General features: G+C 40.6%; 1 protein-coding gene across 4 annotated transcripts in view; it reads left to right on the top strand.

The window, feature by feature from the left end:
- Window positions 1-13,868, top strand: part of SORCS1 (sortilin related VPS10 domain containing receptor 1) — a 504,897-nt gene that overhangs the window by 385,585 nt on the left and 105,444 nt on the right. For all 4 annotated transcript variants that reach the window (XM_090278555.1, XM_090278558.1, XM_090278556.1 and 1 more), the window contains exons 8-9: window positions 118-207; window positions 6,727-6,906. In XM_090278555.1, the coding sequence (XP_090134681.1) occupies window positions 118-207; window positions 6,727-6,906 (270 nt within the window). The remainder of the gene's footprint in view (window positions 1-117; window positions 208-6,726; window positions 6,907-13,868) is intronic.

Below are 13,868 nucleotides of genomic sequence, written 5' to 3'. Positions count from 1 at the left end.
CGAACACGTGTCCACAGTGATGTGTTGGCAGCTACCTCCTTTCATTCAGTGGCTGTTCTTCCAGGACCTGCAACTGTTACAGTAGCTATTCTTACAACCTGTGTGTTTCTGACCCAGCTGACATCAGGAGGGCGGCCACATTACTACGTGTCCTACCGAAGGAATGCATTTGCCCAGATGAAGCTACCCAAGTATGCTTTGCCCAAGGTATGTCTAGAATCTTTTCTTCACTTTAGTATTTCCTCTGATTCACATATTCCTGTCTCCACCCTCTTTCCCAAGCACCCTTTGTCTCTCGTTGTCATGCATTTATTTTCCTTTGCTTTTCAATAGTAAAGGTTTTCAAGCTGTATGTACTGGCTTTCTAGCAAGACAGAAAATACAGTGTCTCAGTGCAATGGGTATCATGTGTTTCCATCCTCATGTTTTTTTTTTTTTTTTTTTTTTTTGGTTATTATTGAGAGGTGATGCAGCTGTATGGTATCCAGCCTCTGCTTTTTCTTTCGATGGAACTTATGAGACAGATTATCTTTAGAGTTCTGAGACACAGGTAATTTTTTAGACTGCCCCAAAGACATAGTCCTTTGAAAATAGTGACGGACAGAAGTTAGAGACCTTCAACGGCGGAAGTCCCGGGCTCTGCCCTTAAACACTGAAGAACTGCGTTAATATGGAGCGCCACCTAGTGGAGGTCAAATTGACTCAGGTCAAATTGAGTGTGGATCTGCGGTCTTGAGCCATTGTGTGTATTTTAAGTGGCCATATGTTGCTAAGGAATCATACCCTGATCTTAGAGCAAGAGATTTGTGTGGCCGGAAGAGGGAGATTATGTAGGGTTACATATAGTTATAGCTCATCTTTGAAACCTTCGGATTGAACAAAGTACTTAAAGAACTTTTTTTGATTGAGCCCTGTATTTTTAATTTGTAACTTTGTAGTATGCTATCTGGAACCAACACCAGCTAGCTGCCCAGGAAATCAGGTGACAGATATAACACAAGGGCACCGCAGGTCTCCTCTTTTCAGAGAGCCAACAGTTGCTAGCTGCTCTGGCCACTCCAGGGAGAATTCTCCTTAACCCTAGCATAGTGAAGGGTGAGCTGTAAAGCTCAGCTCATTAGAGATAATAACACACATTACACTGCGCTATTAACTCCAAAGAACTATATCCATGTTAGTAGTTATTATTTCAGCTGCTAAGAGAATCATGACAGTCGCAATTGCCCAGAACTTTATGCCTCTACCTGTGTACATTTAAATCCTCCTTGCTCTTGAACTGGCTTAAAAAGGTTACCAAAAAGACATCACTCACAACTTTGGGGTTGTGCCTTAGAGGAGAATGGGGTAAAGTCAGTATGCAAAGGAGAGCTGAGTGTTGTTAAAAGTATCCTTTATAATAATCTCTTAGGAATGTCCAGAAGAGAGATAAACACCTTAGTAAGTCCAACAGGCCTGGTTTCTCTTTCCCATGGGCACTGAAATAAACTGTCGTTTCTTTGACTGACCAACAAATAAAGCAGTTGGCTTGCAAGATTTCACACCTTTAAAGACAAGAAATATACTTAATGCAGTGAAATGCTCTTGTTAAAGAAGTGTGTAGGAATCGAGACCGCATTAGTCAATAGCAGATTCAAGTCACTCATCCCGTGCTCACTCTGAGGTATTTACTTGTTGAGTGGCATAGATCTCAGGCATTCCAAACGCTGTCTGCAGCAGTATTGAGGCTAGAGCTTAAGTCTCCTGATTCCCAAACTAACATTCTTTATGTTACACTTTCCTTCCCTGGGGATTAAATCCATAGGTGCCATTATTAGAAAAAACAGTATCCTCCCAAATTTCAGTAAGCTGAGGAATACCCAGAAAAATATTTCCCTTAACCTAAGGAGCCCCAGAAATGGTAATCTAAAGATCAAAGAAATATCCTTGGACCTGTTGCTGGAGTGTTAGGAAGCACACGCTTCGCATTTCTTGTTCAGAGCCATTGGCAGATCACTGGTGGCAGTTGCACCCAGTGGCATGGTGCCAGCCAAGAAGGACAAGTGTGACTCTAAACCCAAATCGGCTGTCTGTCTCCTCCCCTGTTCTCCCGGATGAGCGTGTTCCATTACTCAGCCTCATCTGAGGTCTGAGAGTAGATGGCCGTGATTAATTTAGCTTGTCCTTAGAAAAATAGGAGCCTGTACATCTAATGAATGTATTATTTGGTCCAAGTGGGAGTGTACTATTTAAGGCAATGAGATGCCTCATTACAGTCCCATTTCATCTTCAAAGAGAAACCTCGCTTGGTGGTGTGATCTGCAGAGAAGGTGCATCTATTTCAGACCCTCTATCAAAGCCAGGGCTGCGGTGGCTGGAAATGAACAAGGCTTCCTGCCACCAGAGAAATTGAGACAACCCAGCACTTTCTTGTTCAAATTTTCTTTGATCATCCACTGCCATTGTATCAGCTCTTGAAAGGCCATGGTTACACTAAACTGCATCAAAAACAAAAACAAAAACAAACAAACAAAAAAACCCAGATTTAATATAATGGTAAACATGACCAGACAGGCGGATGTAGAGAGTTCTACCCTTTGAGTGCCATGCGTAATTCAAAATTTGGATCAACATGAGAAAAAAAATTATATCAATATATAACCTGAGGTACAAAGAAAAGAGAAAAAACATAAAATACGAATTATTCCGTTGTTATTTACATTTATAGCCATCAAAAAAAGAGTCACCAGGAGCAAAGCTGGCACTTTTGGGAAAATTTGTCAGCATTGCTCACAGCGATGCTGGCACTCAAAGGGTTAATGTCACTGCCACCATGAAGAGATGCACTGACAGTTTCCTTCCCTTAACTCACTTGGAGCTCTTTCTGCGCTCCTCCAGTGAGATAAATGAGGCAATACATATGAAAGTGCTCTGAGCGCTTTGGAGGACAAATACTCTATAAAAGCAAGGTAATATTATTAGTAGTATGGATCTAGTGGTCTGTGTGGTAGATCAATGCAAACCGGGGTATGGGTTGTGCAAAGGCTGCTTGATTCACAGCAGGAGACCCGAACTCTGGACTTAAATCTGCCATTAGCCTTCTTTGAAACCTTGGGCTGGTTTATCAGTTTCTCTTTCTCTGTTCTGTTTGTTTGTTTTCTTTCATATAGTTTTAAAATAAGGAGCTTAGACTCACTACAGTATGTTCTCACATGTGATACTCAGAATAAAATGTCCTTAGAGATGCTTCATGAAAATTTGGTTCTATGATAAATAAGTTTTAAAAAAGAAATTTACGTTCCTTGGCTAGAGTAATGGTAGCTAGCTGGTATGTCGAAGGCTCTAGGATGTTTTGTGAACAAGACAGTTATATAATGCAGCTTTAAGCAAAGCATTTTCCCAAAGGACCCCCCCCCCCCCTTTTTAACATCTATTAAAATCTAACAATGCCGGTGACCTATGTCACAGACTTTAGGAAACACTGTAGTAGAAGATCTCAAAGATCACTTCTTGGTCTAAAACCCTGTGGCTCAGGAAAAGCATTCAACATGAAGGGCTACTGGGAAGAAAGAGCATGTTTTCCTGCCAGAGGGGGATGAAGGCAAGAAGAAAAATTAATGATGTTATTTAAATATGTCAAAGCATTCCATTAAAATATTTAAGACCAACATCATTTTTTAAAAATGTGTTCAGCCCTGGCTGGTGTGACTCCGTGGATTGAGCCCTGGCCTGTGAACCAAAGTGTCGGTGGTTCAATTCCCAGTCAGGACACACGCCTGGGTTGCAGGCCAGGTTCCCCATTGGGGGTGTGTGAGTGGTAACCACACATTCATGTTTCTCTCCCTCTCTTTCTCTTTCCCTTCCCATATCTCTAAAAATAAATAAATAAAATCTTTTAAAAAATTGTTCAGTGTATGTAATTAAATTATATGGATAGCAAGACAGCTCATCTTGGTTCTTATCTAGAGGTGGCTGTTTTAATCTGCTACTGTTATATGACTAGTTCTCTACATGTTAAAAACAGTCGGTATGCCTACATTTTTTGTTCCACATCCAAAAACTAAAGATTTGAGTGAGTAGCATGACATACACGATGTACTCTAGCCCCCAGAATTATTTAATGAGATTTGTATTGTAACCCAAACTTCAGAGGTTCGCCAGTGCACAAATTTACTCCAAAAGGCACAGGAATCGGTTTTGTGGGGGCCAGGTTATTGCTGAAATACTTCAGTTTGAATTGAGAGATGACCCTCTATCCTGCTGACAAAGAAGGGAACATGACTTGGGAGTAGTTACTTAAGGATTCTAAATACCAAGTTAAGGATTTTGGCCTTTGTCCTATAGGAAATGGGGAGCCATAGAAGGTTTGTCCCCCATCATTGAATAGCCCTCCCACAATTTCCACAGCTAGTTTCCTCCATTATAAAGAAAAAAATAACCCTTGGGCGAACCAATTTTGGTTGAATATATTGTTTAACATCTAACATTTTAAGTTAACAGAAAGGCCGCCTCATCCTTTCTTAGTCACCAAAGGGAGTTTAAGGGCTTGTTCACCTGAATGTTGCTAGCAGGTGGAGCAGGTGGTCAGTGCTAGGCCCCATAATAAGTGTTTTATGCTTCCTGGGTGACTTCATCCTCCCCGCTCTGTGGAGAGCACATGATTATTTCTATTTTGCCAGTAGAAATCCTGAGGCGCAGAGCTAGTTCACACAGCTAAGTTACAGAGTCAGGATTTGAACTCAAGCAATTTTATTTCAAAGTCCATTTTTTTAAACTATTTTGCTCCACTGTCCTATGGGACCGAAAAATGTACAGGTGGGGCAGGCTTTTAGGCTGTTCACATTCAAAAATTCAACGTCACAAAATTTGACCTATGTTCTCTGCCTTTGGAGCCTTTTTTTCTTCAGGATTGGCTTTATCTTTTCCCTCCAAGATATGTTTCCATCAGATCTAAACTTTTTTTCCCCCTCTAATAATTGTAGCTTCATTCCAGAGTCGTGGTTAGGGGTTGGGTTATATATCCATCACAGATCTAATTGATATCATCAGAGAAACTGGGTATTCTGAATGCTAGGCCTACTAGTCTACTCCTGGTTCTGAGGTTGGAAGGAAATAACAGAGACTGGGTATAAGGAAGACATTTGTCTGAGAGGGATAAGGATGTTTTTCAATGAAGATCAAGACAACATTATCAGAAGAAATGTAAGTAGATGTTGGACAGATACAAGAAATGGTAAACTTTCATTCCAAAACTTAGTTTCAGTGACCACATTGAATTAATGGGCAGGATTCCTTTTTGGCCTGCTCACTCTGGATTCTACAAAGCATGACCAAACTCTAGGGTTGAGGAATACCAAACCCTTTAGATGGAGACTTCTTCCTTCTGGGATTATTTGAGTTCACTTTGATCAAGACTGAAGAAGGAGAGATTTGTTCCTCTGAACAGTCAGAGCAGCATTGCTGATTGATTGATTGATTGATTGACTGATTGAGACAACATGGACATATATTACAAGGAGAAAATCAGGTTAGGAGGTAGGTAGAACTTTGCAGTAATGAATTTCAGCCAAAGAAGATTGACAGATCTCCTGAAGCTTTTCAAGGGTAGAAGATGGTTCGCCTGAGAAAATTTGAGTGCTAGCTACACTACACAAAGGACAAGAGTCTTTCCATGTTGTTCTTCTCTCTTCATGCTTATGTATAATTTTGTTGTTTGGTTTTGATTTTTGTTTTTTGAAAGTTATACCAATGTCTGCCACCTCAGGCAAAGAGTGAAGCCTGCCAAGAACACATATACAGGCATCTGCTAAGGGAGACAGAAAGCCTTGGTCTGGGTTAGCTTTTCTCTGAACATCCACTTCTCTGGTGTTCTGAATGCGGGAAAGAGGATTTGAAATTCCCACCCCAGGAACATCTGCTCACTGCCCCCACATTACCTTTGCCTTGTTTCTAACTCCCAGAACCACCAGGGTCTGAAAACATCATCAATTATGCAGATTGTCGTTTTCCTCTTTTACATAAGGTTTCCCGCTGAACTTCTCAGAGGAAAGGTTTAGACAAGCAGCTAAGTCCTTGAACACTCATTAACATGAAGATTAGTGCTTTGGTTTCTCAGGTGCACATTATTCCTCAAGGGTTTCTGGGGGTTGCTGAGCCTTTGGGCAGTGCTTATCAAACTTTAATGTGCATATTAATCACCGATGGATCTTATTAAAATGCAGAGTTTGATTCAATAGGTGAGGCTTAAGGTTCTGTGTGTCTAACACAGTGCAGGTGATGCCCATACAGTCCCTGGGACCACACTGGGAGATGCAGAGCTTGTCAATTTTCTCTCTGTTCCTCCAGCTTTTTATGAAGGGATATGCCCCATATAATCTTTCCTAGCATATACCATGTTGTGGTTGGCAAATATATCAGAAAGACTGATCCTCCAAAGTCATTCATATTTGAGAAAGTATTCTTCAGGTTATCTAATGAGACAATTAAAGTATATCTGAGCCACCAAGCATCTCTCTGTCCTATTTTCTCATGACTCTGCTCCCTAACGCCATAAGTAAGAAAAGAAATATGTGAATAACACTTAACTAATTAATTATTACTTCACAAATATGTGAAAGAAAAATGTCTGTGTTCTGTTACAGTTGCCTAAGAGCCCATTCCACTGTTCCTCATTAGATTCCACGCTCTTTGGATGCATGTCAGGTTAATTTATAAAACTCTTCTTCTTTGCTTTCCTGTGTCTTGCTTTAGGACATGCATGTCATCAGCACCGATGAGAACCAAGTGTTTGCAGCAGTCCAAGAATGGAACCAGAACGATACCTACAACCTCTACATCTCAGACACCCGGGGTGTCTACTTCACCCTGGCCTTGGAGAATGTCCAGAGCAGCAGAGGCCCTGAGGACAATGTCATGATTGACCTCTATGAGGTATGTCACAAGACACGTGTGGTCCTGAGGCACTCCAGGCCCTGGGCTGGCTGAAGAAGGCCCAACATTGGCTGTTTCCTCCATCATTTTCATTACGTGGCCTCATTCCATGTGGGAGAGGGCATGAGTTGTAGGACATTTATATTGGTTAATTTGCAATCCACAGAACAGCCCTGAGAGGGATCCTTTTCCCACCAAGTCCACAGGCCAGGAAGCCCCAGAGGGCCTGGAGAGTGGGGAAGCAGTGAAGCAATTAAAGGGTTTGGATAAGAGTGATGGAGTGTGCAATTTGAAAATAGTCTGAGCGGCCAGCAGGGTATCAGGATGTAGAGCAAAGGGGACAGTAGGCTCTTAACCCCTGTCTGAGGAAAAGAGTGAAGGGGACATCTTTGCATTGCATCAGAAGACACTCCTTTGGACTTGAACACCTTTCTAACTAGGTAAGATTAATAAGTCTTTCATTCCTAAATGAGACATAAAACAGAGTTTACCCACCTTCCCTAAGGGAATTGGGGTCCTTTGTTTCTCAGAATGACCAAGATTAAACATAAAGTCTTATATGTTGGATCAGTTAGCTTTCACAATAAATGCCAATGCTCTAAATGCCATTTTAAGGCACATTGGGTAGAAAGAAAACTGCTATTTTGGGATACATTTTAGCCATTTGTCAGTCTTTTTTTAGCCATTTATCAGTCTTATCTTGAGCTGAGAAGGATTTATAATGGCTTATAGTGACCCATTAAAACACATTCAGAACTTGAGATGTGTAATCATATATCTATATTCTATCTGGAAAATATTCTAAAACTGATTGAAGTGTGAGTAGTCATAATGATCCTATCATTTGTTTGAGTTGAAATTCAGATAGACAAGAGGTTGTTTGTTTAAGGAGAAGTGTATATTTAGTATACCAAGGAAAGGAACCAATTTCACTGAAGAAATTTCAATCCATTATTTAAATTTCTTTAAATGCTATCTATACTCCTTCTCCGTTAGGTGTTCTTAGAGATTTTCTTCATATGTATGTATAAAGGTGTGTTAACAAACTGTATGCCAGTTCAGAGCCCAGGGATTTGTCATGGGAGTTATGGTACACTAGCATAGGATATAGTGTGTGTGTATATTTAGAAAAACACGCTGCAAACTTTTAAATATATTCACAAGTTTCTTCCACTTCCTTTCCTGTTCGTGTTTCAGATAAATATAGTATCATGTATCTCAGCCTCAAACTAAACGTGTCTTCTGGAAAACATTTACCCATTATGGTGATTTAGTTTCACATTCGTGTTGGATAAAATTGTGATTTAGAGTATAAATTTTGGAGTCAGGTTGCCTGGGTTTAAATAGTAGTTATACCATATACATAGATATTCTTGAGACACATCAGTCACTTTTGAACCTCAGTTTCCTTTTTGAAAATGTGGAAATAAACAGGGTATCTACTTGAAAGAATTTCTCTGTGGACTAAACAAGTTAATCTTCCTGCATTCCTATGAACAGTGCCTAAAATTCACAACAAATTATAGGTAGCATAATGAATATTATGTTCCAATGAGTTTAAGCCCCTGTACAATGTTCTGTTCCTATGGTCTTAAAAGTCTTTTCACATTGCTTAACTATCTAACATATTTCCACTATTTTGGATCTCTGCTTCTTCCCATATTGCAATTAGCATGGCCATATGACATTCTTAACACCAACTAGTTGTCTTCTTATAAACAAGTGTAAATTGCTACATTTCTTTCCTCATTTGTAAATGTCTTATAAACATTTAAACTTTAAGGGTGTTTTGTTGAAATGCCATGCGTTATCTTGCCTTGATCCAGCACTTGCAATGGAAATATCTTGCTTCAAGTGTCTGGCTGGTATGAAGTCAAAGTCAAAGCAGCTGTTCCAAATTAATCACCCAGTTTGCTTCCCTGATCTTAGCTTTCTCCTTGTTCTCCCAAAAATATTTTCTGATTTTCAGCATGCATTTTTCCCTTCCTGATTATCCCCTCCCCTCTTCTCAAGTCAATGTGGAATAATTTCTCTGGGTAAATGTTGTTTTCTCCAAAATAGCATTTTAATTGGTCTCTTGATGATAGAAAAGATGACAGATTTGGACAGGAATGACTTTGCAATGTCCTGTTACTTGCAACTGTTTTCTCAAACGGTTTTCTGAATTAAAACATCGCTAACAGGTAGAGAATGAGAAGAGGAAACTGGGTGACCTCCGGCGATGGTAACCAGTTTTTGGTTATTCCTTGTGTTTCCTCTTGCATTTCTTTTGCGGCTGACTATATGTAAGAGATCTGCTGGCTCTTATTATCATCACAGTAAGAGCGGTGGTGTGACTGCATTATGTAAAGGTGTTCTGCATCCTGGGGCCTGGGAAGAAGAGTCTTTGTTTTATTAGCCTGACAGTCCACAGCAACTTGAATTGAAATTGATGTGATCAGAGTAGCAGTGCCGTATTTTCTGATTACCTAGATAGAAAGAATATTGGCTGATGCGGAACCTGGCACAAATGTGCCTTAAATCTGATTGTTCTGGCTAGCAGGATGCTGAGAGCCATCTAGCATGAATTTCCCAGTAGAATTGCAATGAATGATGAGCGCTTAGAAATAAATGAAAAGTAAGAAAATCCATAAATGAAGTAATAAGAAGCAAAGATGAGCAACATAGGAGGTAGGGGTGACAGAGAGAGAACAGGGGTACACATCTGCTCACCTTTGGGGGCGACTGAGGTGAGCTTTGGCGTGTGTTCTTTATATTTCTCTGCCTGCCCGTTACCTGCTAGTCCTGTATTTGTATGCTCTTTGGGCTAGTTTAGTAGAGGAAAACTGTACAGTGTATAAGTGTATGATGAGTCTGTATCAAGGATGTGTACTGTTGATGAGTCTTTGTGGGAATTGCAGGAGGAAGCACAGTTCTCCTTAAAATCAATCATTTTGCTCACACACACATTGGACCCCCGTGACAAATTCAGTTCTCTCCACAGTAGAGTAAATGAGTATATGATAAGATAGGGAAATGTTGGTAACAAAGTGTTGGGGAGCCATATTATATGGTAAACTTATGGAAACAACAGAAATTTCCCTCCATATGAGTAGTTCACGGAACATAGGCCCCATTCAGGAGAATCAAGAAACGTGAGCCAGGAAAGTTCATGACAGAGCAAAAGTGCCAGAAACTCATTTTTATTAACAAAAGGTCATCATAACAACAGCAAATAATTTGGGTGTCATTGTGTGTCAAGCACTGTGTACAAAACCATCAGTGATTATCTAATTCAATTCATATATTAACTTTTTGACATAAGGACTATAATCACTTCCCATTTCGCACGTAAGTTAATGGAGGCAGAGCAAGTACAATCATTTTTGCAAGATTACAAAGCTAGTAAGTGGCAGATTTAGCCTCTGAAGGCTAGAGTATGCAAATTCATAACTACAAACTATTTTGTATCTCTAGAAGAGTCAGTATTGGGGATTATAGCTTAGTAATAGTTCTAAGGCAGAGGAATGCTGAAGGGCAGGATAAGTAGTAGTAGACTTTACTTGGCAGTACAAGAAGTTATACTGGAAAAGGAAAATGGTCTGGGAAAGATGATTGCTCTGGACCTGTTCATTACCTTGTGAACCAAGTCCTGAGCCTGCAGTCATGCTAAATTCAGGCAGTGTTATTATGTGCCTCCCAACTTTGTGTAGCATTGTATTTGTTAAAAGAAGTGTCTTAAACTTCTGTCATTTCTGAAGAGCACCGTGCTCCAGTGGCACCGCGTGCGATGGGTACCAGAAGACAGCATCCCTGATGGTGGCCAGAGCTAAACAGATATGATGAGTGTCTGAGACACGTGATTCCCAGTAAATGCAGCTGGTGTGGATGATGAGAGGGAGTCTGACAGCTTGAGACAAGATCCTTCCTCCTCTGGGAATTGAATATTAATTAATAATGATGAAGAGCACTTTGGCTTAATGGGCAATGACAGTTTACCCAGCCAAGTGGAAAGGTTTGTGTTGGGAGTGAAACCACCTGGCCAACAAATTCAGAATGCCCAGAATGTGTGCATACATGACTGCACCACAGGGGGGGTCAAAAAGACACAGTGCATGTTTTGTTACATACATAGTGTCTTCTCTACGTTAGGAGTGTCCTCTCTTTAAAAGGGAAACCTCAACAGTTACGATGATTTCTTAGGGAAAGACTGCCTCTTACAATCCAGTATAGGGGGTAAAGAAGAAAAAAACTCTTCTATCCAGGACATGTTTATTACAGGACATGGAATGTATCATCTGATTATTGAAGACTCTTGTTTCCCTGGGAGGGGAGTGCTGCATAATCAAGAGAAGGAAAGAACATGGAGACTTTTTTTGGCAGTGGGTTCCCTGGCTACAGAGGTACTCCTGCTACCTGCCAAGTGTGTGTCTCTCCTGACTGGGATCCTCTCTTTAGAACAGAAAAATATCCTATTCCCAAAGCCCAAAGAAATCATGGTCTTGAATATGTTCTCTTTTCTGCCACAATTTTTGATTCATGTTTTTCATTCTCTTTAAATTTTGACACTTTGGATTTGTAGTGACAGCCTGAGTCAGAGAGGGTGGGAGGAATCATCTCCCAATCGGCATGAGAGGCAGGAATGAGCAAGATGCGCCAGGGTCTTCTCAATTTAGCCTCCACACGGAGCATGGGAAAGACTGGGAGAGGAAAGGACCCTCTAGCAGTAAACATCAAAAGGCAAAGGAGATAACCAGGCTCTTCCTTTACATCATCAAAGAAATCCAAGTTCCAGCACCTAGTGTACAATGAAAGTATAATTATTTAGACATACTATGTGCTATATCCCCAGTACTTATAAGAATATATGTTGAATAGTAGAAGCTCAAAAATATTTGTTGGACAACTATTGAGTAAATATACTACTGACTGAATACAAGGCAGCTTCCTGTAAATATGATATCCATATATGATGTTTCTCTCAGAATGTTCTAGGGGAAGAGAGAAGTTTAAAAATATAGGACCATTGAGTGGGTGGGCTCTAGAGTTAGATAGACTGACTGGGAATCCAGTTCTAAGGTTCTCTAGGGAACGACCTTTGATTTTCTCATCTGTAAAATAAGGATAACATTGACTTTACCACTTAGAGTGCATGGACAGATTGATGAGTTCACACTTACAAGGGCTTTCATGTAATGCCTGACACTTCATAAGTCCTCAGTAAATCTGGAGTACTGTTATTATGGTTATATCTTCTAATGCAGAAGCCTTACTACCTATTTTATTAAAAACAAAACCAGGACTTCTTGTACAAAGTGACTTTTCTATTATTAATGTTAATGAAGGAATACAGTGAGCTGAATGACAATCCTACAAGTTATACTGGAGTGGGAGATTATAGTGAGAGATAACAGGAGATATCACGATGAATTACCCTGTTTTAAGGAGTGTAAGGAGTATTAGGGAAATTTTTGGGAACAATGATGCTCTTAAGAAGTTTATGGAGTTGTTAAGAGACAAGACATTAGCTACCATCTATATGAGAGACAAATTGGTGGACAGATAAAAAGAGTTTAGGACATTTCAGGATAAAAAAAGAGATGCCGGTTTCTGAAAAAAAGGTTTACCGAACTGGGACTTGGGTGATGTAAATGTAGAGAATGTCAGGGTGTGTGATCTAAGGGACTGGGGAGGAGCCTGTTTAATCAAAGAGAGTAAGATACCATCCCGGGGCACAGCATATGTGTTGATGTGCTTTGTGGTGGCTTGAGGTGTGAGCTATAACACTTTACATTTAAAGTCTAATTCAAATGCTGTTTTGACTTATGTGATATCAAAGAATAAGTAATAATTACTAATTACCTTTGAGACTTCTGGTTTCAAATTCCCCATATGAGAGGCAAAGGGAGAAAAGTGGCCTGTTAACACATCTGGCGTCTCTGCATAGAATTCAGAAATGTAGAGAAGATAGATAACAGGTCTTTCCCCAAAGACATTTGAATGCTGAACAGTGAGAAATGTCATTCCCATAGGACTATGTGTCTTGGTAAGTGTGTCTACACAAAGGTGTGTTCCCCATGGGGAATGTTACTTTTCCCCACTGAGTCCCATCCCTCAGCCCACCCCACCCCACAAATATGCATACTGTGCATGCAGAGGGAGGTTGACAACAAAAACGTGTCCTTTTATCTTCAGGGGATCCCCAGACCTTACATGCACTCATAAACACATGTGTATATAAGTGTACACAGAAGTACACACACATACGCACACATTCCATATCTGGGGCACTAACACTGCTCATTTGATAGCCAAAGTCCTACCGTAAGAGGGAGAGAATCTGGGAAATATCTAATGAGACTTCAAAAAAGAGCCCTTGAGGAAAGTGTCTCATGCATATGGGTGCACCAAGACCCACCAAAAGATGGACTTCTCAGGGTTGGAGTAAAAGGAACAGGGGAGGTGGGGGAAGGAAAAAGCCTCAGAGCCAGAGTGGCCATCTTTGCAGACAAGTTCAAAGAAGCAAACAATTAAAAAACCAAACACCTGAAATGGGATTTTTCACAGACTAAGTGCCTCGACTGCAAAAAGAAACTAAGCAGACCTTCTCCAGCTCTATCCCCTCTTGTCACACATGCCCTCAGTTCTGCCAAGTTTTTATTCCTCGAGATAAACCTGAAGGCCAAGCTGGGAGAGACGAATTACAAAGAGCACCTCTCTGCTCTAGTGGCTTTTGATAAGGCCAAGCAGTTGGGAGCCAACAAAGTCACTGCTTCTGCAAATCAAATGACCCAACTCCTAAGCACATAGATCCCCTCTCTGCCACCCTGGCCAAAAGAGGAAAGAGCAGGAAGGAAAACGGGCAATGAAACCACTGGAAGAGGTAACATGTTTATTCCCTCTGTACCTACTGTAGCCTCCTAGAGTGTCGGAGAGGCGAGACCTTGCCTTTTCTCATGAAAGGGTGCGCTGTGGAGGGAAGA

The sequence above is a fragment of the Furipterus horrens genome, unplaced genomic scaffold, assembly GCF_987537825.1.
Source record: "Furipterus horrens unplaced genomic scaffold, mFurHor1.1.pri manual_scaffold_5, whole genome shotgun sequence".
NCBI lineage: Eukaryota > Metazoa > Chordata > Mammalia > Chiroptera > Furipteridae > Furipterus > Furipterus horrens.
The sequence above is the reverse complement of the archived record's forward strand: the minus strand, read 5'-3'. Positions and strand labels throughout refer to the sequence as shown.